The 26,054-nt window shown below is 37.3% G+C and overlaps 1 protein-coding gene across 5 annotated transcripts in view; it reads left to right on the top strand.

Annotated features, from left to right (window-relative positions):
- STARD3NL (STARD3 N-terminal like) overlaps positions 1–26,054 on the top strand; it is a 64,034-nt gene that overhangs the window by 13,778 nt on the left and 24,202 nt on the right. For 4 of the 5 annotated variants that reach the window (XM_016199142.2, XM_016199143.2, XM_016199140.2 and 1 more), the window contains 2 exons: positions 15,634–15,916; positions 20,917–20,994. In XM_016199142.2, the coding sequence (XP_016054628.1) occupies positions 15,692–15,916; positions 20,917–20,994 (303 nt within the window). In that variant the 5' untranslated portion in view covers positions 15,634–15,691. Of the gene's footprint in view, positions 1–4,448; positions 4,735–15,633; positions 15,917–20,916; positions 20,995–26,054 lie in introns of those variants that run through there. The other variant, XM_016199141.2, reaches the window with a different exon arrangement.

Genomic DNA, 26,054 nt, shown 5'->3' with positions numbered 1-26,054 from the left:
CTTTTTTGAAAGGGTATATCATAATTGATATCATGTGCTTATTGCATTACATCAGAAGGCACATAATATCATCTTGTTTCAGTATTGGTGATACTGTTTGATTACCTGGTATAGGTGGTGACTGCCAGATCCCACCATTGTAAATGTGAGGCAGGATAGCGAGAAGCTAGGAAAATTCCTGGACATGTGGAATGGGGAAACCAAAACAAGAAAATTAAACAAGACCAAACAATCTGAACAACCTACAGCCAACTAGTGAACTGCAATACCTTATCTGTCCTAACCAAGGACACTTGAGAGCAAATGGTTTATATCTCTCCTCCCTAACCAGAGAACACATAGCTTAAATCACCCTGGTTGGGAAAATAAAGAACAGAGACCCAATTAATGCCATTTGTGCCAGCCAAAACCAAGGACAGATGAAGTTGGGAACAAAAACAAAAACTTGATTAGAGCCAGACAGACCTAAGATAAAAGTAAAACAGTAAAGCAGACCAAAGAATAATCCCAAACTACCCTATATGCTTGCTTTGATGCATCGGCATATTACAAATGTACCTGGAAAGCTGATGAATATTCTGCCGAGACCCTCTCCTAAGATTCTCACCTATAGAAGAAAGGTAAAAACCCTCAAGACGAAGACCCAGGGCAGGCTCGCTTTAGAGCACACCCATGTCCCTTCTCGAGCATGAACTTTTCACTTCCTCCTAAATTCTAAGAGTCCCCACCAGGCTTGCAACCCAGGGAGCAGCTTGTCCAAGGCTTACTCTCTGATTCTGTCTCCAGGGCCCACTTTTTCTCTGACTTTCCAGTGAGCTAAAAGCAGCTCCACCTTGGCCCACTCTGTCACTGTGACTGTTACTTCCAAGTGAGCTAACAACAGCACCCGCCTTGGCTCACTTCTTTCCTATAACATTTCGAGGGAGTCAAAGCAGAGCACTGCCTAGGTTCTCCTATTTCTTCTACCCTAAGTCCCTCCTTTGTTTCACTGTCCCTAGCTTTAATAAATGTACTCTCACAGTCACCTGGACTCGTGTTGTGCAATCTTTCCTACACAAAATCAAGAACCTACACACTACAGGCCTACCTGAGGCAGACCACTCTGGGCCGGTCCCCATCCGGTAACAAAGGTATTTTATCCCTTAATGAAATTAAGTAATCTCAGGAATAATAATTTGAGACTATAAAGATTCTATTTCCTAACAACCTTTTAATAATTTTTAGCATCTGTTAAAAATCTTTGCCTAGTCTTGGCCAAGTGTCTCATTTGGTTGGAGCATCATTCCCATTCACTAAAAGGTTGCAGGTTTGATCCCAGGTTGGGGCGCCTATGGGTGGCAACCAATTGATGTTTCTCTCTCTGTCTCTCTCCCTTTTTCTCTCTCTAAAAATCAGTGAAAACATATCCTTGGGTGAGGATTAAAAAGAAATCTTTGCCTAAATCAGTTACTTCAACTGTGGATTACAAACTGTTGATTTTTCTAATTTTATTATTTCTTCTACCTTTTCTATTGGACATTTTTTCTGTAACAGAAAGCTTCTACTCCATTTCTCTTTTATACAGTATTACTGTGGACTTGTGGAACTTTTTAATTTTTCCAACTATAAATTCCAAACATTACTGTCATTACTCATTTTCATGTTCAAGCTGTACCACATTGGCCAGCAAAAACTCCTGAAGACAGCCTGTACAATTCTTTTCAGATGAATATGGCATTTTGTGTCTTCTCTAAGAAATCTTTGCCTGCAAAAAGTTTGTAAAAATATCTTCCTACATAGTCTTATATTTTTGCATTGTGTGAGTTCAGGTCCAATGTCCGTCCCTCCCTCCCTCCCTCCCTCCCTCCCTCCCTTCCTTCCTTCCTTCCTTCCTTCCTTCCTTCCTTCCTTCCTTCCTTCCTTCCTTCCTTCCTTCCTTCCTTCCTTCCTCCCTCCCTCCCCCCCTCCCTCCCTCCCCCCCCTCCCTCCCTCCCTCCCTCCCTCCCTCCCTCCCTCCCTTCCTTCCTCCCTTCCTCCCTTCCTCCCTTCCTCTTCTTTCAAGTTTGATATCTGGTTGACCCAGCATCATTTGTTGAAAACAAACTGTCTTTTCATCATTGGATTGTGTTGACATCTTTGTTAAAAGTCCAATGATTGTATTAGTGCTGGACTAATTCTAGGCTCTCTATTATGTCCCATTCATCTATTTGTTGATCCTTATGTTAGTTTCACACTGTTTTCATTACTGAAGCTTTATAGAAAGTCTTTAAGTTAGTATGAGTTCCAATATTGTTCTTTTTCAAGATTGCTTTGGCTGTTCTTATTTCTTTGCATTTCTATATACATTTTAGAATTACCTTGTCAATTCTACAAAAGCCTTGATGGGATTATGATTGGGACTGAGTTGGATCTATTGATCAATTTGGGGAGAATTGAAATGTTAACAATATGAATTCTTCATATCCATAAACATAGTGTATCTCTCCACTTATTTTCATCTTTTATTTCTCTAAGTAGTGTTTCGTAGTTTTCAGTATTAGAACTTTGCATACTTTTGTTAAATTTATGCCTTAGTGTGTTATATTTTTTATGCTATTTTAAATCTCCCCCCTTTTTGTCTCTAGTTTTTTCCCCCTCCCCAAATGAAGCTGAGAATGAAGGGACTAGTAAATAGGTGAATCATGATATCCTAAGTGAGCTGTTGGTTTCTTTAGGGAAAATGTAGAGCAAAAATAATCTTGATGCAGCATTATAGGAGTCATTATAGAGGTTTGTGTACATTATTCTCCAATAGGTATAGAAGAAAGAGTAGGAGGAAACAAAAGCTTACCTAAGGAAATGACCTTTGAGTTAAGGCTTATAAGAAGGATAAGAGCCATAGAGATAAGGAGAGAGAGTAGTGGCACTCCAGGTACAGAGAAGAATATAGAGGTTCCAGAGAATATGATTTTTTTAAGGAAACTGCTTGTGATTTTTAGCTTGGTGAAGTGGTACTGGAGAAGTAGATAGAATTAGTCCGTGTGCTAGTTTAGGCAAGATTAAGGAGTTTGAGGTCTGCTAAAGGTCTCAGTAAACTATCGTCAACATAAGAAACATTCAAACCTGTAGCAAATTTTTGTGAGTTTATTTGAACCACACTGTTGACAGTTGCTGAGAAGCAAGATCTCAATGGGTTGAGAAAATGCTCCAGAGAATGGCAGTTTTGCATATTATTTTATACATTATAATCAAAAGAGAAGACATAGTAGGTTACATGAAATCCATTGGTGTTATATTAGGGAGGCTGGAGAAAGCCTAGCAGGGGTCGGAGTGGAGGTGGGGACCTCTGGGATTGGATAAAAAGTAAATGTAGACACATGCCTCTTTTACATAGGTGGGATACAGGATAGTTAACAGTCAACAATTAACTTAAAAACAGTAACAGTAAGAGGATTTGTGATCTCTGCCTTGGTTCATTGGTTGTACCCTGAGAGGTCTAGAAAAGGGGTAGTTACCCTGACTTTCCAAAGGTATGTTATCATAAATCAAGAAGACAATAGACAGGCTTAATTCAGGTAAAGATTTTGTCAGGGAAGATTCTAGTCTAGGACATGACTACCTTCCATAAACTGCTTTTAGTTAAAAAGCTTTAATTTCACACCCTTCTATGTGGTTACTTTAGGTCTCTGAGTTTGTAAGTCCGCCATGCAGGCCTTCCCTGAGCTTGTCAGGGTTAGTATGTGGCCCCTTTTTATCCACACTATTTAATAAATGATCTTATAAATATAATTTGCTTCTCTAAAAAACTTAATGGTGTTGGTAAGAATTTTTTTTAGTTCATGAATACATTTATTTTTTTGTGTGCCTTGTCAGTTTTTGCTTGTTTTTTCAAATTGAGTTTTAAGTATTTCATTATATCTTTTATCACTTTTAATATCTTTTTGTACTTTTAATTTTTGATGTATCAGATCCCTTTGTAGATTTTTTTAGAATTTCCTCATCCTAAAATTATCTGTTCTTTTATCTACAATTTCTTCTACTACATAACCCTTACAAATGGCTACTTCATTCACTTAAAAAAAATTCACTATATTTTGATGTGTAGATTTCTTTTTTCATGTTATTGTCATAATTAGCTAGTTATTAATATTAATAATAGAGAGCAAAGGGGAGGGCAGAGATTATAAGCGTGGTCATCTGGACAGCTTCACCAGGAAGCTGCAATTTCATGCTACCCAGGAAACCACCAGTCCATTCCCTGCAGATCACTGGGGGAAGGGATCCAACAAAGTGGAAGGTGGGTTCATGCACAGTGAAGTTAGGGTGACATAGGGAAGGTGCTTGCTCGTCAGTCTACCCAGGGAAAAAGATAATTAGCTAGGGGGTTAGAGCCACTGCAAGCGCATGAAATCTTGAGAAGGTAAAGTCCCCCAGACAAAGAGTCCTCTCTTGTTTTGCTCTTGTGCTCTTGTTCCCTTACACTCTCTTGCTCTGTGACCCACACTCAGCCATGAACCTCCATAGCTGTGTGGCCTTAAGCAGACTCTATAGGCAGCATGCTGGACTGGACTGAGCTTTAATATGGAGTGGAGACTCTGGGCAGTGGCTTTAATTCTTGCTCTGCTAAAGACAAGAGTGGACTTTCTCCCTCGCAGAATGTAGGCAGATGTGATATTGGAAACCCAGAAGTTGGAAATAAAGATCACTCATCCTCCCGTGTCTCAGGAAACTCCTTTCCTTGCAACATTTCGAGAACTCCACTTCTATTGGTAACAGGTGAGGACACAGAGGGCACCCCACCAATAAACACATGTACTTGAATGACTATTTAATAGTTTTATTCCTTTACAACTAAATTTTGATGACATCTTTATCATCTGTAGATTTTTTTGGTTTACACAGTTTTTCTTGACAGAAAATCTTAGGAAAGTAAAGATCAGATGGTGATTTATAAGTAATGAATGATCTTGATCTTAAGACCATCAAGTGCCCTTGATCTTAAGTGCTTTTATTTTGTAATTGAATTAATGCTTGATGTTTGATAAATTTCCTATTACAGTTTAGATTTCTGGATTATACTGATAAATCAACAATGTGGTCTCTGTGTCCATACTTGTAGACCCTGAAGATTCCACACACACACCTCTCCTGTTTGCCTCCAGTTCCTTGTCTCCCAAGGCTGCTTGTCAGTTGCCAACTTCCTTTCAGCTTACATTGTTGTTTTTCTTATATTACTAATGTGTTTCCCTATGTCCCTTTCAAAACCTGAAGAATTATAAATTTGAGAGGGACACACTTTTAAAAAAGTGGGAGACAGATGTCTAGCCATTCCCCCCAAATTAAAAACCAGTCAAAACATCATGATTTCATAGCTTTTTGCCCTAAATGAACTGTGAGTTGTGTTTATGCATGCTTTTGAAATGCAATGAAACTTTTTAATCCTTACCCAAGGATATGCTTTCACTGATTTCTAGAGAGAGAGAGGAAGGAGGAGGGAGAGAGAAAAAAAAACATGCATGTGAGAGAAACACCTATTGTTTGCCTTCCACACTTACCCGACCAGGGGTTGAACCCTCAGCCTAGGTATGTGCCCTGACTAGCAGTCGAACCTGCAGTCTTTTGGTGACAGGACGACATTCCAGTTAACTGAGCCACCTGGCCAGGGCTGAAATGCAATGAAATATTTTAATGAGTAAACAAATATCTGCCTTTCTATTAGGTTTAGTTTTTATTTACATAAGCTTGACTTATTTATGTGATGTTTCAGGAATACATTCTTGTACTGAGTCCTACTTATGGCAGCTGTTGTGAGGCTTAAATATATAATTAATGTATGTTAAGTACTCAGCACTGTGCCTGGCTTAGCCTTAAAGAAACGATTGATTTTTTTTATTATGTTGATATATAGTATACATTGTTATATAATAAAATAGTAATATGTTAATAGATGGGACTAGTTTATATTTGTGTTGTGTTCTTGCATTGTGTGTTCTTGGTCAGATAATGTCAGTATTATGCTACCTTTATTTAATGATAGGATAGCTCTCCTTTTTAATGTTCTGGAGCAATTTATAGGATTTTATTTATATTTTATTTCAAATTTTGAAATACCTATCAAAATGTCTGAGTCTAGTTCCTTTGCTAAGTAATTCTTTGTCGACTTTTTCCCTTTTCTTTTTGGTATGGTTCAACCTATTCAGGCCATCTGTGTCTTCCAGAGTATTGACTTTATGATTTTCAAATGCAATCACTGTAAAGTATCACTTACACTTTGAAAAATAACCTCTCCTACAGTGGTACTTGTATTTCATACTTAGCCTCTCCCTCCCAATCTAGGTTTGCCTATTTGCTGTTTTAAAAGACAAATTCTTGGGTTTGTTTATATATTTAAAATTTGTGGAAATGTTTATCCATGTACAAAAGTAGAGAGTGTAGTATAATGAATCACATCTTACCTATCCCCCGGCCCCAGCTTGGAAAAATTGTCATCCTCCTTTAGGATTTACTTATTAACTATAGCTCATATTTGTTCTTTTTTCATATTTTCCCCCATAGGGTAATTGTGGTTCTTGTTAATTTATTACTTAAATGCCCAATTCTTTAATTTTGCTCCTTATTTAAAAAGTAATTTTGCCCTGCCCAGTGTTGCTCAGTGGTTAGAAAGTCAGCCTGCACACCAGAGGCTCGCAAGTACGGTTCCCAGTCAAGGGCATGTACCTGGGTTGCAGATTCAATCTCCCCGTCCCTGTCAGGGCCTATGCAGGAGGCAATCAATTGATGTGTCTCTCTTACATCAATCTCTCTCCCCCCTACCCCCTCCCTTGTACTCTCTCTAAAAAAATCAATGGAAAAAATATCCTTGGGTGAGGATTAACCAAAAAAAAATCACATTTTCTTTTTCAAAGAGTAATTAAAGCATTTTAAGGAAGTGAATTTGATAAAAGTTCAAGTTTGAAAGCTTTCCCCTATTTTTACTGTCACTGTTTTCTAAAAAGGTTATTTAATTTTTAAATATATTTCTGTTATTTTAAAAAATATTGCTGTTTTAAACTTCTATTTTGTGCATTGTTGGTTCTGTGTATAGTTTCTAATTGCAAGACTTATTGAAATACATATTTTTTAGTAGTCTAGTTTTGTGATTAATTTTGTAGACATGGCATATTGTATCCTCAAAATAGTATATAGTCTATGATTGTAGGGTTAAGAAAATAATTATCAATAAATTATAGTATTCAAATAATCTGTCCACTGATGATCATTGGCGCCAATTCAGCACCAACAGGAATCCCTAATTAGGGTGCCTTGAAGATGGGAAAGTTTATTCAGTGTAAAACAGCTCAATTATGATACAGCAGGTCTATGAAAACAGCAGGGCTGTGAATTGGCGCTGGGGCCAGGCCCCTCTCTGGCTAGACAGCTCTGCTCTGCTTTGCAGGTCTGCTCAGCTCCAGTCTGCTTTGCATTGTGCTGGTCCTGCTCCACTGTACTCTTTCTAGCCTGCCCATTCTGTGCCAGTCTGCTCTGCCCTGCTCCTATGAGACATGTATGGCATTTGATCTCAGCCAGGGAAACTCAGTCTTCAGCCTTAAATGGAAAGGGAAAGTGTGCTTCCCAAGCCAGAGAAGAGCTGGCTTATATAGACAGTCTCCGCTCCAGTCCTTGATTGGTTCTCCTCATTTGCATGAGGACTTCAAATTCTCAAAGTGTGATTGGTCCAAATGGCACTCTCCTGATTGGTCAGAATGGAGCCATTCTGACTGGTTGGTGAAGAGGCTGATGGGGATATAGCTGTGCAGCTCTGATTATTGAACTGGGAGAGCCTCAGTCCTATTTTGGTTGAAATAGAACTCCAGGAACTCCTTTATAAGGGATAGCTCAGACAGCAGAAACACAGTGCGGGCAGGCAGTTCAGTGAAAGCTTGTTCCTGAAGTGCAGTTTGCATGTGAGTTCCCTGCTTAGAAATGGCTGCTAGGTGTGGGTTTGTTTTGTTTTGTTTTGTTTTTAAATTTAAACCCAGTAAAGCCACCAGGAGCCTTTCTTGGTAGGTATCATCTTCTTCAGGGTTCACACTGCTATATCCATATTTATCTCTTTAAAATACCAAAAGATTAAAAAGTAAATTCAAAACTTCCCATTTGCTTAGTTTTTAAAGATACATTTTGAATCTCTGTTCTTTCTGGTAAGGCATACATTGATACTGAATGGTAAATCTTAAACTTGTTTTTTTAGAAATCCAAATATTAGCTGTACTTATTGAGTTAAGAGGGTATATGTCAGAATCTTTAAAGCGTACCTATGCATCTTGAGTTTTTGAAGATTTTTTGTACTTATTAAAAACCTTTAGCTGAACTGTGTAACTCCCCTGTTTATTGGTTATGAATTAGTAATCAGACCAAAATACTTACAAGTCAGATTTAAAATAAGCAAATGTTTTATTACCATTGCATAGTCAAGTTCAGTTATTATATCTTTGGTTTGAGCCTGGTAACTGGTTTTATTATTCTACTAAAGTGTAGGTAATTGGTATTTTAGTTTATAAAGAGATATTGGAAGAATACTGGAGTGCTGATATACAACTTCTTATAATTCTGTTTTGGAACATTACTGCTTGTGTACTATATACAGAATATGCTAATATTTTATATTAGCTAACTACCATTAAGATGATACCTGAATGGTATCTTTAGAAGTTCCCAAAGAGCAATTTTGTACCCGCTAATGCTATTGTGGGTCATCAGGAGACATCTAGAGTCTACCTCCTAAAAAGCTTCTCAGTGCTATCACATTGGTGACTTCCTTAGGGTTTGAGTACAGCCCTCCCTCTTGTTGATTGAGAAACCTGATTTGTCAGCTTCTGTTGACAGAGCCCAATGGAGAGTGGCTCTGCCTCATGTCAGTAGATGCATGTCTCAAAATCTGCAGTGAACACCATAGCTGCCATGTAGACTAAATGTTTATTTCAAGCTTATCCTTCTGTTTTTTCCCTACATAGAATATCATTTTAATAAGAAACACAATTTTAAAAGGTTGTGGGAGGTGTACAGGCAATTATTAAATTGTTTAGTGTCTAAAGGCACTGATCATACTCTTATGCCATTATCTTAATTATAGGAATAATTTGGCAAGTTGACTGAAGATACGTAAAATTCAACAGGCAAGGTGCCCCTACTTGAAGAGTGCTAGGCTGAGCTACCATTTGCTTGTGACAGTCCTTTTCCTGTGTTTTCCATGTGCCTTTCTTATTGGCACACGTACTTCTTTTTCTCTTTAGATCTGAATGTATGTCATGTCAACTTATTATCATATCTTGACCTTTGAGCCAGTTTGCTTCTTTAAGGAACAGCACATCTGCCCTTGATTCATTATGTGTTGAATTCATAGTTTAACTCTCAGAGGGCAGTATTATTATTTTAGTTGTTTCAAAATTCTCCCCTCTTTTCCTCCATTGTAGCCTTGATGATATAGGCACATCTATAAAAAGCCTTGCAGAGTTTCCTACATACACATAAATCTTTTTTTTTCTTTCTTGTTAAAACTATTCAACTTATTTTCAATTGGCAAATTAATAGGGATCTGCTGGCAAAATTTCATTCATTGTCTCAGGAAAGATTTTTAAAGTAATACCAAAAAGTTGGTTGAGTGATTTTATTTAAATGCTTTATGGAATTTTTCACTTACTACTTTGAAATAACTGATTTTCTTCTAGTAATCTGAGGTGAGGTAGGGTGATGGAGAGGAAAAAGTGGAAGACCCAAATTTTAATCCTAATATATGTCTCTTAGGTGGGTGCATCCCTAGAATCCACATAGGCCTCAGATTCTTTATGTTATAATCTGTAAGGAAACGTTTACTTTATAGGCAAGAATAACTTTGATAACAAAAATGAAGAAAGCTGTGAAATAACAGGATGGGGGACAATCTTCAGGGAGTAGGAGTAGATCAGAGTGGCAAACTCAGATGCCTCCAGGCTAGGTCAAGACTAAGGCCAATGTATGCCCCATCTGAAGAGGTCAGTAGCTTCTTGGCTTTTTTATCATGGTGATTCTATATCGTTCAACTTTTAAAGAGAAACTGGAAATCTGCATTTTTATATGAAAATTCACTATTTAAAATGTTAGCAATTAGTTTGAAATCTTTAGAAACAATGTATAAGACCAAGTAAAACATCTCTGTAAGCCAAACCTGCTCCCTAGGCCTTTGGATAAAATGATGACTGAGGTCTTTCTGAATTAATTATTTTTAGTGTCTGTTGTTGACACTCTCTCAGAGGAGAACATGCAATGTCCCGCCTGTTTCCAGTAGTAGTACTGAGAAGGCTGGGTGGTTGGGTTGAGAGACTTAGTTTGGGCGCCACTAGTAGGTGCCTACAGGCTCTCTACTCCTAGAAAGGTAGAGAAATTGTGGGACTTCTGTAAAATGCTAGCAGTGGTAGCTACTGCTCCAAAGCAGCTGCTATTTACCATCTGGGTAGTATCAATTCTGTGCTGAAGCAGGTGAAGCTAACGTTATGGTCCAACTTTGCACCCAGGGTGGGATCAGTGCAGTAGAAGAACTCCAAAGATGTAAGCAATTCTTTTGGGGGAACAGAAAGACTTCAGAGTTGTTTGTTTTGTTTTTGTTTTTGTCCCATGTGGGAAAGATATCATCATTTAGGAAGCTACCAGTATAGATGGGGTGGAATTTTTCTCCAGTTCTAGAAGTATGGAATAAAGTAAAGAAAATAAGGTTTCATGCTGTAAGTACAGTTGAAGTGGCCCTCAGATAAGCGAGCATAAGATAAGACCACCTGTGCCTAAGCTGTAATGAGTCACTAGAGCAACCTGTGGAAAAATAAGAATGAATTACAAGTTTTTGCTAATCACAGATTAAGAGCATGCAAATTATTATTTGTCAATTAGCCTATTTTTGCTAATGTGAATAACTCTCAGTCTTATCTGGGTCTCCTTTGAGAAGCTAATGAAAATAGTAGTCTCTCTTTCTAGAAAAAAATGCAGATAATAAAATAAACTTTTTAGGCTTTGCTAACCATATAGTCTCTGTTGCAGCAATTCATCTCTGCCATCTTAGTGTGAAAGCGTACACCTATAGACAAAAAGAGTGGGTGTGGTGGTGTTCTAATAAAACTCCATATTCAAAAACAGCAGGCCATGTCTAACCTGCAGGCTATAGTTTGTCAACCCCTGATTTAGAACACTGATAGCTGTACTATTAATCAACAAATATTCACTTATCTACTCTTCCTCTTTGGGTGGAGTATACAGCCCAGCTCTATTGGCCTTTGGGTTTGAACTTGAGATCTACTTTGGCCAAGAGAATGTAGGCAGACATGATGATGTATATACAGAGATTTTAAATGTGTTTACATGGTCTAGCTATTCTAATGTGCTTTTGCCAATTGCTGTGAAATGAACATGCCCCTGGGATTTCTGATCCAAGAAAGAAGACAGATGTAGGAAGACCTAGACCTTCCACCCACCCAACACAGTTTGAAGCCAAGTTCTAAGCACAAGCCTGTAGCAGAGTTGCCCAGCTGAGCCCAGACTGGATCAGCTGAACTTAAGGCAGCCTGCTGGCCTGTGAGCTTGAGAATAAATGTAGATTGTTTTAAGTCATTGAATTTTGGGATAGTTTGTTACTACAACATAACTGTTGAACTAGCTGGCTAATATTATACTACGGTAGAGGATAGTTATCCATTTAGATAAAACAGTAACTACATGAATTTCATTTTCGAAAACCAAAACAACAAAAGGGGATTCTCAATCTCCTCACAGAAATCCGAGAAAATGATAAGGGAATGTTTTTATTTTATAATCCTCGACCCCACTCCTCATCCCTATGCTTTTCCCTATGGTTGGAATAAATCTTGAGTTGTAGATTTAGGTTCCTTCATGTACAACTATTCAATACTTAAGAGAGGCATAGCTTTCCTTAAGCCAACCCCAGAGAGGATCTCAGTACCAAGAACTGAATATTTAATACTTCTTAAATTGTATCTGGGTAAATACCCGAGTTCTTCCTCAGAAACAAACAGTTGTAGTCGCCTCAGTTCAGCAGAGAATTTGAGATTTTGCTCTGTGCTAGTCTCTGTTACGTCTGGTAGATAGAATTTATTCAACATTTGTTTTGTTCATACTGTGTGCTATGTACTGTGGTAGTCCTTGGGGCCCAGGGATGTATAAATCAAAATTCAGGGCCTTCAGACCTGGCCAGGTGCTCAGCTGGAGCATCGTCCAGAACACCAAAAGCTTGCAGGTTCTATTTCCAGTTGGGGCATATACCTAGGTTGTGGGTGCGATCCCTGGTCAGGGCACATATGGGAGGCAACTGATCCATGTTCCTCTCTCACATTGATATTTCTCTGTCTGTCTGTCTCTCTCAAAAAAATTTCAGGGCCTTCAGGGCGCACGCCCGCTACTAGGAGAAGACTGGCAAGTAAATGGATAATTAAGGTACAGTGTGGAAAGCAGTACCATAAGTGGCATATCCACAGTCCTAAGGGAGCTTGGAGGAGGTACATTTGACCCCGCCTGGGGATTGGAATGTGGGGCGTGTTTTAGGGAAGTCTTCCTGAAGGAACTGACCCTTGCACTGAATCTTTCTGCCTTACATGGTTAGGATGAAGTCCTATAGTTGCAGAGTAGAAAGGGACTTTAGGAAGTATCCTCTTTACACATTCAAAGGAAGCTTTCTCTCACTTTTAAGATTTCTCTCTGTCCGAGAGAAAATCAGTCTGATTAGAGTCAAGCTGCTCAGAGCAGTCTGTGCTTTGAGTAACTTTATTGTTAAAGGTATGCACCTATAAATACTAGCTAATTAGTACTTATATGCAAACATGTTAAAAATTATATAATGATTCTCATTTCCCAAGACAGGTGTATACCATTGTCTGATGTCAGATTTTAGTTTGAATTGGCCTCAGATTCCTAGAGTGAGTGATTTGCTTTTTTAAAATTTCATTTTATTTTTTATTCATGAGAAGTTGGCTCAGGGAAGGAGGAATGAATGAGACTAAGAAAATGATCTAATTATTCTGGGAATTATTTTCTTCCTAAAACAGTCCTGAATTTAAATTATGACTTTGTTGAATTTTCTGTAAAGTTTAATGACTTTAAGAATTTAAATTAATTTTTAAATATAGTTGCTAACAGATTATTAGACTGGTTTAAAAATTACCTGAGTTGCTTTTCCTTAATGTAGCATGTGTTTTTGCAGAAATATGTCTATATTCATCCAGGTTCAGTTTTAGAGAATAGCCCAACTGTCTTTTCCATTCTGAAACGTGTATTTCATCACAGAAAACATATTGTTTACATTCATTTTTGCTTATTGTTTCAGAATTTTTTAAAAGTCTGGCAGATAAAAGTAGTATTTTGCAAGCTTTATTTTAAGAGCAAATGTTCTAGGGAATATTGGTACTTCCTCATTGGTACTTCTATCAATATTGGTATTGATCTCATTGAGTCAGAAATTGTGTAGACATAATTTTAGTTTTTGAAACTTTATATTTTCTTTTACAAAGCACTGAAGTGGGCTTCTATTGAGCTTTTCAAAGTACTTTGCTGATTTGCTGACTCTGAGGAGGCAAATTGAATGACCGAGATGCTGTTGTCTACTGTTGCCCAGATGGGTTGAAAAGGGAGGGAAGAGCTTCATAAAGTCCTGGGACATCTGTCCAGGATGCTAACAGTATTACATTTGAATTTTAGTTCCTCCTATTGTAAATATAATATGTGCAAAATAAGAATTTTTTTAAAAATATGGAAAAAGTAAAAGGAGGGGAAAATATAATCTCATCAAGTAGAAATAATCAGTATTGAAATATATTTCATAGGTGCATTCTTCTAAAAATATGTTTGCTATTTTACAAAGTTGTGGTCATAGTATGTGTATGTTTGTATTCCATTTAGTATCCAGATTTTAATCCTGTTGTCATTATAACACAGACATTTTCCAAGTTATTATAAATGCTTTATAAGTATTTATTTTAATGACTGTACTGTAATTATACCATGACTTATCTAATTATTCCCCTATTGTTAGATATTTAGGTAGCTTTCTACTTGGGATTATTATAGATACATTATGATAAAGTATTTTTTGACAGAGGGTTTTATTGAAAGATAACACAGTTTATGCATGTGTACATGTACATAAGTATAACGCATTTGAATTTTTCACAAGTCAACACACCATTGAAACTACTGCTTATGTCAATAAATTTTTACTAAGTGAGTATAGCTGCGTTAGCTCTACTCAGGCCAGGAAATAGAACTTGACCAAGCTTGTGCCCCTCATCATTCTTCCCTCTCTCTTTCTCAGTGGTAATCATTAACCCCACCTCTAATGACATAGATCAAAATTTGCCTTGAAGGTCTACATTTAATTTTCTTTAGACTTCTATAAGTAGGGTTAATAGATCAAGAAGTATAAACGTTTTAAAGTATCTTAGTTCATATAACCAAACTGCTTTCAAAATGTCATTTCATTTTATCACCACATTGTATGAAAATGTGGAATGGACTTTTGTTTCTGAGTGTAGGAAGGGAGAGAAGTGAGAATCAAGTGTAAAGAGACAGAGTTCTGGACTGTAAATAGTACCAAATGGGATCATATTACTTTAGGGGAATTCTAGCAGTGTTTTGAAATTTTATTTTACCCATCTTGAAAATGTTCTTTATCTTGACATTGCTAGTCATTGTGGCAGAAAGAAAAGAGAGCATGATAAACCATGCACTTGTTCTTAAGATTTGGACTCAAGTGACACACAAACTTCTGCCCACATTACGTTGGCCAAAGAAAGGCATATGCATTTAGTAGAGCCAAGGATATATAATATAATCCTCCCACAGTGAGAGGCACTATAGGGAGAGGAACTGGAACATTTGGCAAACAAAAATACCATCCACCATACCTTCTATTTGATGACTTTGCCTTATCCATGAGGAGATCAAATCATTTATATTACTAAATCTTTTACTTTTACTGAAGAAGCTCATCCTAACCTTGGGGGGAGGAAGTTCTGCATCTCCACATAGGAGTGTGTAACTACTGCAATTATCAGTGGGGCATTTATGTGTTGCTGAACTTTTTGCAATGTGCATTATTCTTTTTAAAGAAGAGGCCCAGAAACATGCTTAAGTGGTGATGGGGAAATACCAAATACAAAGGTTTACTAGATACCTTTGGAGGAAAGCAATTTCTCTTTAGGACAAAAATTTTTACAGCTTGTTTACACGTTCTGGTTACATGCTCTCTGGAAAGCTATTCAGTTAATGTTTTAGTCTAGTCTGTGGGTAATGACAGAATTGTACAAGTTTTTTTCTTGGCACAGTGCGAGAACTGGCTTGGTTTGTTCACCAAGAGGCCTTCTCCAGGTTATCAGGCACACCTTTATGTTATGTGTTATGGTTAACATCACATCTTTATCCTTTACCTCTGTAAGTTTGCATTCTTCTCTATTCTTTTCCATATAGCTGTTTTGTAGTATTAATTGTTAACATTAAGAATTGCTTCTCATTTCACTTTCTCTTTATGCCTTCTTCAAGACATAACTGTTTTCAGTTAAGACGCTCTGATGCTCAGTTAGAGAAACAGTTGTATGGAGGTGGGGGTAATGCTGTGGTGTAGGTGAGCTCTGATTTAACATGGTGTCTCTCTTTTATTCCCCAAAGATCTCTTTTCTCTAGGGATGGTGAAGTTGGAAAAAGGCTCCTGTAACGCCCCTTCAGGATGAACTCCCTGCCAGAAGACATGGAGAATGCTCTCACAGGGAGCCAGAGCTCTCACGCTTCTTTGCGCGATGTCCATTCCATCAACCCTACACAACTGATGGCCAGGATTGAGTCCTATGAAGGAAGGGAAAAGACAGGCATATCTGATGTCAGGAGGACTTTCTGTTTGTTTGTCACCTTTGACCTCTTATTTGTAACATTACTGTGGATAATAGAGTTAAATGTAAGTGGTTTTTCCTATGACTGTATAAGAATTGTTTCCAGAGACAAAACATAATTTGCTTATTTTTTTCATCATTTCTGTCTTAGTTAATGAATTTCATTTTTTTTTCCAAATGAGGCAATATTTGTCTTCTCCAGCTGAATCAGACATTTCTTTTTCTTTACTGTTATTCTTTAAGCCAAACCTAGTTAATTTAAAACTCATTTTGTCTGGGATTTGGAATTTGAATTCATGGTGTTTTGCTCTATAGTACGAATTGGCACACTATAGCCTGGGGGTCAAATTCAGCTGGACTACTTTTATAAATAAAGTTTTATTGGAACACAGCCCTGCCCATCTGTTTACATATAGTCTGTGGCTGGTTTTTATGCTAAGTGGTTGAGTAGTTGTGACTGAGTCCTGTCCCACAAAGGCAAAAATGTCTATTCCCTGGTCCTTTTCAGAAGAAGATTGCTGATCCTTGCTCCAAAAAAATGTAGCATGCTTCTGGAATATGTTTTAGATGCTGCATATACTTTTCTAATTCCCGTACTTACGATTTTGCATGTATTTTCTCTACTTTTTTGCAAAGAGATTATTAATTTATATTTTATCAAAAAATGTTCTAGAATCATTTGGAGGTTTGCCTATATTTTGTCAGGTTTATGCAGTTATATAGACCAGAGATTTTCAACCTTTTTTTATCTCATGGCACACAGAAACTAATTACTAAAATTCTGTGGCACACCAGAAAATATATTATGCTTTTTGCTGATGTGACAAAAAAAATAGGTATAATTTTGATTCATTCACAGAAGACAGCTATTGTTGTGTTGGCTCTTGTCAGTTTTTTTTCTTTACAGTCTAAGGGAAAAGAGGTCAGTGCCCCTGACTAAATAGTCACGTATTGCATGTTTTAAAAATTCTTGAAGCACACCAGTTGAAAATCGCTGGTCTAGACCAGCACTGTCCAATAGAAATACAATGCAAACCTCATATGTAATTTTAAGTTCTCTAGTTGCTACATTTATTTAATAAAAGTAAAAGTAAACAGGTGAAATTTATTTCAATAATATATTTTATTTAACCCAACATATCTGTTTTCTCCCAAAGCCTTGGTTCTAATTTTTTACGTTTCTTACCAATAGTAACAGGTAACCTCTTCCAAAATGCTTTCCTCCCAGGCAAAAGTTGTTTGCTCCCTTCATTTTCTTTTCATTTTTTTTTTTTGCCCGCGGAGATGTTTATTGATGAGAGAGAGAGAGAAAAAAATCAATGTGAGAGAGAAACATCAATCAGTTGCCTTCCGTACTTGCCCCGACTGGGGATCAAACCCTCAATCTAAGTATGTGCCCTGACCAGAAATAGAGCCTGCCACCTTTTGGCGTATAGGACGATGCCCAAGCAACTGGGCCACATGGCCAGGGCTGCTGCTTTTATTTTTCAATAGTTCATCTATTTCCAAGAAATATTGCTAAGTCCTAGGTAGTAGTAGTTATTTGTTGTTTATTATTAAGAGGTTACTCTTTGCTGGGCACCTTGCTAGGTGCTTTATAAGGAATTTATTAAAATATGAAAAGATGCTGAGATAGTTGTTTGAAAATGGTTTTTGATTTTGCCTTTTTATAGAAAGAGTCAACATCCTAATCTAAACTTTAATATTCTGATTCATAACAGCAATTTTAGTTCTAGACTCTAGACTCTTAGAAATTAGGGTTATTGGACTCATTTAATTTTATCATAATAGAAGAACAAAACTCTTAATGAAAGCAGGTACTTATATTAGAAAATAAGATTTGTTTCAGAATCACAGTAATATACAACATGAATCTACTGTTAAGTTTCTGTTTACATATTTTTCTTCTGTTAATCTAGTACTGTAGATATGCCTTATTTTGGTTTAAAACCAAACAACCCAGTGATATGACACAGTAATTTAGCATCTCCCTTTACTGTGTGTTCCATATGTACACATTAAAATATTTAAATTAATGTATATTTAAGGAGTAACATATTTTTAAAACTAACAGCTTTATAATGCGAGATGAAAAAGAAATGCATCTTTTAACAGAAAAGCATAGCAGCAGTTTTAAGGGAGCACACTTAAAAATTATTATAGCCCTGGCCGGGTGGCGTAGTTGTCCTGTACACCAAAAGGTTGACAGTTCGGTTCCTGTCAGGACACATACCTAGGTTGTGGGTTCATTCCCCAGTTGGATTGTTTTGTGGGAGATAACCGATCGATGTTTCTCACATCACTGTTTTTCTAACTCTCTTTCTCTCCCTTCCTCTCTAAAAAGTCAATACGCATATCCTCGAGTGAGGATTTAAAAAAAAATTATTGTAGTGACAGCACAAAATCAAGGAATTCATTGATTTACCACTAAAACCACTACATGCTTTGAAGTGAGAGACGCCATGGACAGAGCTCTGGTGGGCTTCACAGGATCACACTTCTCACTTCTCTCCTTTTTTTATTGGTTCAAAAAAATTGAACTGGAAGTGAAGTGGACTGCATTCTGTTCTTGTTCATCAGAAGCAATCTGTTTACATCTCTGCAATGTGTTCCAAATGAAAAGTCAGTCGCCAGGCCTAGCAATTAAGAAATGTGGTTTTATCTTTATTTTTCCACTGACTTCCAGTTTCTCCAGTTATAAAATTAAAAGATCACAGAAGATTATATGATCTTTAACATAGTACATGACTTTTTTAGCAAGGTTTTTTTAAAACATCCAATTTCTGGTTCTGTTTGTTTTGAATTGTCAATCCTGACCTGGGTTTTTCTCTACATGCTGTACCATCTGTTTTCTTTTGTTGTCTCTCTGTAAATCTCTAATCACTCAAATTTACTTTTTAAGAAATGTCTGTACATTTACTAAGTACTAGGGTAGAAGCTTTCAGGTGTTGCAAGTTCCACAAAAAACTACATGAGATACAAAGTTTGGCTGAGATGATGTGTGTATATATATATATATATATATATATATATATATATATATACACACACACATACACATATTGCCTGTGGTGTTGGTCTTTAAAATAAGAAATACCATATAGGGTGCTTAGACCTTCAGAAGCACATGGGGACCCAACTGTTCTGTGCAATCATAACAATACCAAAATACTTTGCCTTCATATATGACTTCTGACTTAGCCACTTTTCCTCCTTGTTCTAGGGAGCTGACGGGCAGCAGCCCAACCTGGAGTGCGGGGATGGGTTGCCCAGAGAAGCCTTTTACCACCATAGTTCACTTTCTTCTGGAAGACCTTAGGGCAGCAGATGTTTGGGCCAGTTGAAGGGATGGTTCTGATTCTGTCTAGGGCCACCTAGTACACCCCTAGTAAACTGATTGCCTGAATTGGATCTGGAATTCACCATGGCTTGAGTTCCCTGAGGACTCTATTTCCTCTCCAAACTGCCACCCACACCCTAGGCTCTTTAGACTGATGTGGACAGGGATCCAAAAGGCAATAGAAGGGAAGTTGTTTTCTCTTTTAGCTTTTGACACTTTGGTTGAGATTATGGTTCAAAAAAGGCCTTTATCAGTGCTTATTGCCTATTTTATTTTCTGACTGGTGTACTAGAAAGTGTCAGAATGCTTCTAATTTGACCTAGTGCTATCACAACTAGTGCTGTGGCCTTAAAAGGCAAGCCATTAAGTTCTCTGGACCTTGATTTCTCAGTCAGTTAGCTGAACTAATACCTGCTTTGCCTTCCTTTTGAATTTCTGTGAGGATCAAATGAAAAGATATATACAGCAGCCCCTTGTAGTTATAAAACTCTTCACAGCTATATGTTACGTAATTTATATTAACTGAAATAAATTTAACATTGAAAGAGAGGGAAATGGTTATTATTCTCTCACTATTGTTACATTTGTGTTTCAGTTATTTATTACCCTCTAATTCTGATTTTATTACCCACTGTCACTGTGTTCCATAGTTAAACTGTGATGGCCTGCAATAACAAATTCACATTAGGGGGAGGTCAGTGGGTTGGAATTATCTGAGGGGTAAGGGAAGAAGACAGACTGTGAGGTGGGTGTGGCAGGATGGGTGGGATTTGGGATAGGATGAACTGGAATTGGATTGTGGGAATAATAGGGAGAGGGTTTGGAGATCAAGGTGAGCAGAAGCACTGAGGCAGGAATGTATGCTTATGCGTGTGTGTGTGTGTGTGTTGGAGGGTACAGGGAAAGAGGCAGAGAAAATACTAGCCCGGCTAGAAAGCGCCTATAGAAAATGAACTTGCATAGGTAAACTGGTTCTAGACTATTAAAATTCTTAGCTATCTAGAAGTGTTGGACTTACTGTAATAGTGAGTTCTTACAGGTTATGGAGTAGACTAGAAGACATGGTTTTGTGATCTTCCAGAAATTATTAATTTGCTATATCATGACCTACCTGCCATGTCCAATGGGCATCTAACTTAACACAGTTTCCCCCAACATATATACCCACCCCTACTTTTCCCTTTCTTCATCAGTAAACAATACCCAGATGCTCAGGCCAAAAAATGTAGTCTCGTCCTTGACTGGTTTGCTTGTTTTGTATTTCTCACATCCCACATGCAGTCTAAAAGTAAGTTCTGTCAAATCTACTTCCAATACCTAAAACAGTGGAGAGTGATTAGAAAGTGAGGGAGCCCCTGGATAAATGTGAATTGTCTTCTTTAAAAGTATATGGTTTTAGGATTTTAAGTTTGGACTAATTTTTTTTTCTCTTCTAAGATAAAGTTCAAAGACTTTTTATTTATTTAAAATTTTAGTTTGCCAAAATATGAACTACAAAAAATGCATTGTTTTCCATTATGCATTTATATTTGTTCATTGAATTCAGAATTAAGTGAGGAATGCTATTCAACATTTTTCTATTAGAAGTATGAGGATTCTTCTATATTTTAAAATTCCTGGATTCTGAGAAGATAGGCAGAAAAGTGTATATGAAACCTTGTATGTTCTCTTGTATTACTTTCACACGTCAATCTCTTTGTTTTTACTTTTTACTCTCCCTCCTAGGTGAATGGAGGCATTGAGAACACCTTAGAGAAGGAGGTGGTGCAGTATGACTTCTACTCTTCTTATTTTGATATATTTGTAAGTATTTTCTGTTATATAGTTTATTTCATATATGATTAACCAAAAGGCAAATTTTCTCTCAGCAAACCTCAAATTCTATGTAGTTCTATTTGTTCCTCCCTTGAATATTGTCTTTCCTTTTCCTGCTAGTTACTGGCACGTTCTGTGCCCTCTTTCCCTCTTTCTAAGGAATTACCTGGGCATCTCAAGGGAAAAAGATTAATGAGAGAGAAGGGAGGCAGCAGAAGTAGCCATTCTGATTCTTGGAGAAAGGCCTTTATTCTTTCAAATGGTTGAAATAGAAGCCATTACACTAATCACAAAAAGGAAAATTTACCTATTTATATAACAGCATCATGAAAATGCATTTTCTTTTCTGCCTTGACATATATTTCAGTGTATTTTCAGTAATCTATGTTTCATTTTTCTCTAATATAATTTGAGGAAAGTTATATAATGGTAATCTTGGGTAATGTTAGTCGGTTGTAGAATTACAGATGCAGTTATCTGTAGATGGGGTATTTATTTTATTCAAATGAATGCTTGCGGTGTCTCTAGGACACACTTTCACTGGGTTTGACTCATCTCCATGGTCTCTCTAGTGTAAGCAAAGCAGATTCTGACCTTGTGTTCTCTCTGATTCATTTTATTTTTAAAATTTTATTATTGTTTAAAATATTACAGATGTCCCTTTTTCTCCCCAATGACCCGTTCCACCGCATTCCTTCCCCCTCCCCAGTCCCTCTCCCCACCATTGTCCATGTCCTTGGGTTGTGTATATATGCATATAAATTCTTTGGTTACTCTCTACCCCTCCAGCCACCTGCCCTCCTCCATCCTTCTGACATTCATCAGTCTCATCTATGCTTCCATGTCATTGAATCTATTCTGTTCATCAGTTTATTAAGTTCTTTAGATTCCACGTATAAGCAAGATCATGTGATATTTGTCTTTCGCTGTCTGGCTTATTTCACTTAGCATAATATTCTCCTGGTCCATCCATACTGTCCCAAAGGGTACGAGATCCTTCTTCTTTACAGCTGCATAGTATTCCATGGTGTAAATGTCCCACAGATTTTTTATCTACACATCTACTGATGGGCACTTGGGCTGTTTCCAGATCTTAGCTATTGTAAACTGTGCTGCTATGAACATCAGGGTACATATATCCTTTCTGATGAATGTTTCAGGATTCTTAGGATACATCCCTAGGAGTGGAATCACTGGGTCAAACGGCAGCTCCATTTCTAATTTTTTGAGGAACCTCCATGCTGTTTTCCATAGTGGTTGCACCAGTCTGCATTCCCACCAGCAGTGTACTAGGGTTCCCCTTTCTCCACACCCTTGCCAGCACATGTTGTTTGTTGATTTGTTGGTGGCAGCCATTCTGATAGGTGTGAAGTGATACCTCATTGTGGTTTTAATTTGCATCTCTCTGATGATTAGTGACACTGAGCATTTTCTCATGGGTCTCTTGGCCATCTGTATGTCCTCTTTGGAGAAGTGTCTATTTAAGTCCTTTGCCCATTTCTTAATTGGGTTGTTTGTCTTTCTCTTGCCGAGTGCTATGAGTTCTTTGTACACTTTGGAAATTAGCCCCTTATGAGATTCATCCTTGGCAAATATGTTTTCCCAGACCTTGGGGTTCCTTTGTATTTTGAGGCTGTTTTCTTTTGCTGTGCAGAAGCTTTTTAGTTTGATGTAGTCCCATATGTTTATTTTTGCCTTTGTTTCTCTTGCCCTAGGAGATGTATCAGTGAAAAGTCCACTACGTGGGATGTCTGTGACTTTACTACCTATGTTGCCTATGTTTTCTTCCAGGATTTTTATGGTTTCGTGACTTACATTTAAGTCTTTCATCCATTTTGAGTTTATTTTTGTGTACGGTGAAAGTTGGTGGTCTAGTTTCATTCTTTTGCATGTATCTGTCCAATTTTCCCAGCAGCATTTATTGAAGAGACTGTCTTTACTACATTGGATACTCTTGCCTCCTTTGTCAAATATTAACTGACCATAATGGTGTGGATCTATTTCTGGCGTCTCTGTTCTGTTCCATTGATCTATATGCCTGTTGTTGTACCACTACCAGGCCGTTTTGATTACAGTGGCTTTGTAGTATAGTTTGAAGTCTGGTAATGTGATCCCTCCCACTCTGTTCTTTTTTCTCAAGATGGCTGCAGCTACTCGGGGTCTTTTTTGGTTCCATATAAATTTTCAAAATGTTTGTTCAAGGACTGTGAAATATGCTGTTGGTATTTTCATAGGAATTGCATTAAATTTATAAATTGCTTTGGGTAGTATAGACATTTTCATGATATTAATTCTTCCAATCCATGAGCATGGTATCTTCTTCCACTTGTTTAAATCTTCCTCTATTTCTTTTTTCAGTGTCACGTAGTTATCTGAGTACAGGTCTTTTACATCCTTGGTTAAATTTATTCCTACGTATCTTATTTTTTTAGTTGCAATGGTAAATGGTATTGCTTTTTTAGTTTCTCTCTCTGAAAGTTCATTGTTGGTGTATAAGAATGCGATTGATTTCCAGATGTTGATTTTGTATCCAGCTACCTTGCCAAATTTGTTTATCAAATCTAGTAGTACTTTGATGGAGTCTTTAGGTTTTTCTATGTACAGTATCATGTCATCTGCAAATAATGACAGTTTTACTTCCTCTTTTCCAATTTGGATACCTTTTATGTTTTCTTCCTGTCTGATGGCTATGGCGAGGACTTCCAGTACTATGTTGAATAAGAGTGGTGAAAGCGGACATCCCTGTCTTGTTCCTGTTTTTAATGGAAATGGTTTTAGTTTTTGCCCATTGAGTATGATGTTGGCTGTAGGTCTGTCGTATATGGCCTTTATGATGTTGAGGTATGATCCCTCTAGTCCCACTTTGCTGAGAGTTTTTACCGGAAGCGGGTGCTGGATTTTGTCAAATGCTTTTTCTGCGTCTATTGATATGATCATATGATTTTTGTCCTTCATTTTGTTTATGTGATGTATCACATTTATTGATTTGCAGATGTTGTACCAGCCTTGCATCCCTGGAATAAATACCACTTGGTGATGATGTATGATCTTTTTCATGTATTGCTGGATCCGGTTTGCTAGTATTTTATATTTTAGTGAGGATATTAGCATCTATGTTCATCAGGGATATTGGCCTGTAATTTTCTTTCTTTGTAGTATCTTTATCTGGTTTTGGGATTAGGGTGATGCTGGCCTCATAAAAAGAGTTTGGGAGTTTTCCCTTCTCTTGAATTTTCTGGAATAGTTTGAATAGAATAGGTGTTAATTCTTCTTCGAATGTTTGGTAAAACTCACCTGCAAATCCATCTCGTCCAGGACTTTTGTTTGCTGGGAGTTTTTTGATTACTGCTTCAATTTCATTAGTTGTTATCAGCCTATTCAGGTTTTCTGCCTCTTCTTAATTCAGTTTTGGAAGGTTGTATGCTTCTAGGAATTTGTCCATTTCCCCTATGTTGTCCAATTTGTTGGCATATAGTTGCTCATAATATTTTCTTACAATCCTTTGTATTTCTGTTGGATCAGTTGTTATATCTCCTCTTTCATTTCTGATTTTATTTATTTGGGTCCTCTCTCTTTGTTTCTTAGTGAGTCTGGCTAAAGGTGCATCAATTTTATTTACCTTTTCAAAGAACCAGCTCTTGGTTTCATTGATTTTTTGTATTGTTTTTTTAGTCTCTATGTCATTACTCTGTGCTCTGATTTTTATTATTTCCTTCCTTCTACTTCCTTGGGGCTTTTCTTGCTGTTCTCGTTCTAGTTCTTTTAGTTGTTGTGTTAGATGGTTCATTAGACCTTTTTCTTGTTTCTTGAGATAGGCCTGTAATGCTATGAATTTTCCTCTCAGGACTGTTTTCACCGTGTCCCATAGGTTTTGGGTTGTTGTCTGTTCATTTTCGTTACTTTCCATGAAGTGTTTGATTTCTTCCTTGATCTCCTTGGTAACCCATTCATTGTTTAATAACATGCTATTTAGCCTCCATGTGCATGAATATTTTTGAGTTTTTTGTAGTGGTTGATTTCTAGTTTCATGGCATTGTGATCCGAGAAGATGCTTGATATATATCAATATTCTTATATTTGTAGAGACTTGCCTTGTGCCCTAACATGTGGTCTATTTTTGAGAATGTTCCATGTGCACTTGAGAAGAATGTGTATTCTGCTGCTTTGGGGTGAAATGTTCTATAAATGTTAATTAAATCCATTAGGTCTAGTGATTCATTTAAGGTCTGCATTTCCGTGTTGATTTTTTGTCTTGATGATCTGTCCAGTGCTGACAGTGGGGTGTTAAAGTCCCCCACTATGATTGTATTGCTGTCAATCTCCCCTTTGAAGTGCCCCAAGAAATTTTTTATATATTCAGGTGCTGCTGTATTGGGTGCATAAATGTTCATAAGGGTTATTTCCTCCTGTTGGATTGATCCCTTTAGTAATACGTAGTGACCATCTTTGTCTCTCGTTATGGTCTAAATTTTGAAGTCTGTTTTGTCAGAAATAAGAATTGCTACTCCAGCTTTCTTTTCCTTTCCATTTGCATGGAACATTTTACTCCATCCCTTCACTTTTAGCCTGTGTGAGTCTTTTGCTCTCAGGTGAGTCTCTTGTAGACAGCATATATTTGGGTCCTGTTTTCTTATTCATTCAGCTACCCTGTGTCTTTTGATTGGCCCATTTATTCCATTTACATTTAAAGTTACTGTTGATATCAACTTATTTAATGACATTTTCCCCCTTTATGCTGATGTACCTTTCTCTCACTATTCCTTCTTTTTCTTAAAGCAGTCTTTTTAGCATTTCTTGCAATGCTGGTTTGGTGGTACTCAACTCCTTTAGCCTTTTTTTGTCTGGGAAGCTTTTTATTTCACCTTCAAATTTAAATGATAGCCTTGCTGGATAAAGCAGTCTTGGTTGCATGTTCTTGCTTTTCATTACTTGCGGAACTTCATGCCACTCCCTTCTGGCCTGAAGAGTCTCTGTTGAGAAATCAGCTGTCAGCCTTATGGGGGTTCCCTTGTAGGTCACTGCTTGTCTCTCTCTTGCAGCCCTTAACA

The sequence above is a fragment of the Miniopterus natalensis genome, chromosome 10 (assembly GCF_054644295.1).
Source record: "Miniopterus natalensis isolate mMinNat1 chromosome 10, mMinNat1.hap1, whole genome shotgun sequence".
In the NCBI taxonomy this organism is placed as follows: Eukaryota; Metazoa; Chordata; class Mammalia; order Chiroptera; family Miniopteridae; genus Miniopterus; species Miniopterus natalensis.
This window is presented reverse-complemented; position numbering and strand designations above follow the sequence as displayed.